This window comes from Geospiza fortis, unplaced genomic scaffold (assembly GCF_000277835.1).
Source record: "Geospiza fortis unplaced genomic scaffold, GeoFor_1.0 scaffold569, whole genome shotgun sequence".
In the NCBI taxonomy this organism is placed as follows: Eukaryota; Metazoa; Chordata; class Aves; order Passeriformes; family Thraupidae; genus Geospiza; species Geospiza fortis.
In genome coordinates this window covers 423,753-425,620 of record NW_005054621.1, presented here as the reverse complement: position 1 = coordinate 425,620, position 1,868 = coordinate 423,753, and the positions used below count along the sequence as shown (strand labels likewise).

The 1,868-nt window shown below is 62.2% G+C and overlaps 1 protein-coding gene across 1 annotated transcript in view; it reads right to left on the bottom strand.

The window, feature by feature from the left end:
* GDF15 (growth differentiation factor 15) overlaps nt 1-899 on the bottom strand; it is a 3,391-nt gene extending 2,492 nt beyond the window's left edge. The window contains exon 1 of the mRNA XM_005430375.2: nt 854-899. Coding sequence (XP_005430432.1) covers nt 854-899 — 46 coding nt within the window. The remainder of the gene's footprint in view (nt 1-853) is intronic.
* Nucleotides 900-1,868: the final 969 nt, after the last annotated feature.

The window sequence follows — 1,868 nt, the reverse complement described above, 5'->3', positions numbered from 1 at the left end:
ATGGAATATTCCTTTTCAGACCCAAACATTTCCCTTCTACCCGCGGTTTTCCCCACGGAGGGCGCGGCTCGGGGAATCCCCCTGGGGGTGATGGAGAGGGGATGATGTGCGAAGCGGGAGCATCCCAAGCACGGGTTTCCCATCCTCGCATCCTCAGGCACCTCTCCCGGCCGGCACCTCGCTGTTATGGGGTCGCTGTTATCGCGATCCGCCCTTTCCCAAAACCCCAGCGGAGCGGGGCGTGCGGCCGGAGCAGGGGGAGGAGCGGGACCGGACCTGGTCCCACCGGACAGGTGAGGCCGGGGGATGGGTTCGGGGAGCCTGGATCCTTCTGAGGCAACCGTGGCCGGGGTTACGTCATCCCAAAGGGAGGCGGGAGCCGGGCACGCCGGTGGCACGGATCCAGCGGGGCCACGTGTGCCGGGCAGCGCCGTGCCAGAGCGGGGCTGGGCAGGGCGAAATCCAGGGTGGGAGCGACCCCCGGGGGGCAGCGCTGCGCCGCCCCTCTCCCAGCTCCTCCTCAGGGATGCTTGGACGGAAAAACCAGGAGCAGAGGGATGAGGAGCTCCCGGTGGCGTGAGGAAACGGGCAGGAGCCCCGGGGCAGGCGAGGCCATTCCCGAGTGTCCTGAGGTCCATCCAAGCGCCCGGGTTCCAGCTGTGCTCCCGCCAGGGAGGAACGGGCGCTAATCCCGTGATTTAGGGCTGTTTGTCCCCGCTCCAATCCCGTGATTTAGGGCTGTTTGTCCGCGCTCCTCCGCCGGACTCGGCTCCAGCCCTGCCCCGGCTTTTCTCACCCGGGCTCTCAAGGGATTGCCTGAGGCAAAGCCTAAAACACGGGGAAGAAGTTTCACCCGAAAACACGGGGAAGGGGAAGTCTGTCAGGATGATCTGGGTCATGTAGAAGGGATTGCCTGGTCCTGGCTCTGCTGCCCTGCTCTGGATCCGTCCTTGCAGCAGGATGGGTGAGGAGGAGCAAGCAGGAGTCCCCCCAGGTCCCCTCCCCATTTCACTGCTTTTCCCTTCCCAGCCTGGAAGGAAATCCCACGTGTGGCTCACAGGGAAAGCTCAGGTTTGTCTCCGGGGTTTTATCCCTTGTGGGACATCACCCATCGCTCCTGCAGCACCTTCCCAGAGCCCCGAGGCTGCTGTGATTCCTCTCCCAAGGATTTTATCAGCCAGGGTGTTGCGACCCTCCAGCCCCCCAAATCCAGGGGGGAAAGGAGAGGAGGAGAGGGAGCATCACCCCAGGAGCACCCGAGGGCAGAACCACCACACCATTCCCTCCCCTCCGGACATCTCCATGCCCACACCAGCCACCAGCCCCCTTCACCATGCCCGGGGTGCCAAATGTGCTGATCCAGAGCCAAAATGGAGCCCTTGGCACATCTGGGTGCAGGAAGAGGCTCCGACCTCTCTGGTGACATTGAGCAAGACCTGTCAGAAACCCCGAAATCCCAAAGTTCTGCTTTTGCAATGGATTTTCTGCGAGCCCCACATCCAGGAATGACGCACTCCCAGAGCATCAAAGGTTGCTGGAGCCGGATGTTTTCCCCCAAAGGCGCCAGCAGTGGAAGCCGGAGATTAACAGGGCCATAAAAGAGGGATTTTTGGGAGCAGTGGCTTGATCCTGAGTGAGGGATGATGAAATGTCCCAGCGTGTCCTCACCAGCCTGCAAGAGGGGATTGCGCAGCCTCTGCATCCCACGTGTCCTCAGCTCTTCCTGGACACGCTCAGGGCTGGGAGGTTCACGGGGGCTTTTTCCCAGCAGGATGAGGGTTCCTCTCCAGTTAATGCATCCCATGAGGGTCCCTCATCTCAGCACAGCTCTCCTGGCGTGGATCTAGAGCAGGGGATTGCTGCTCCCA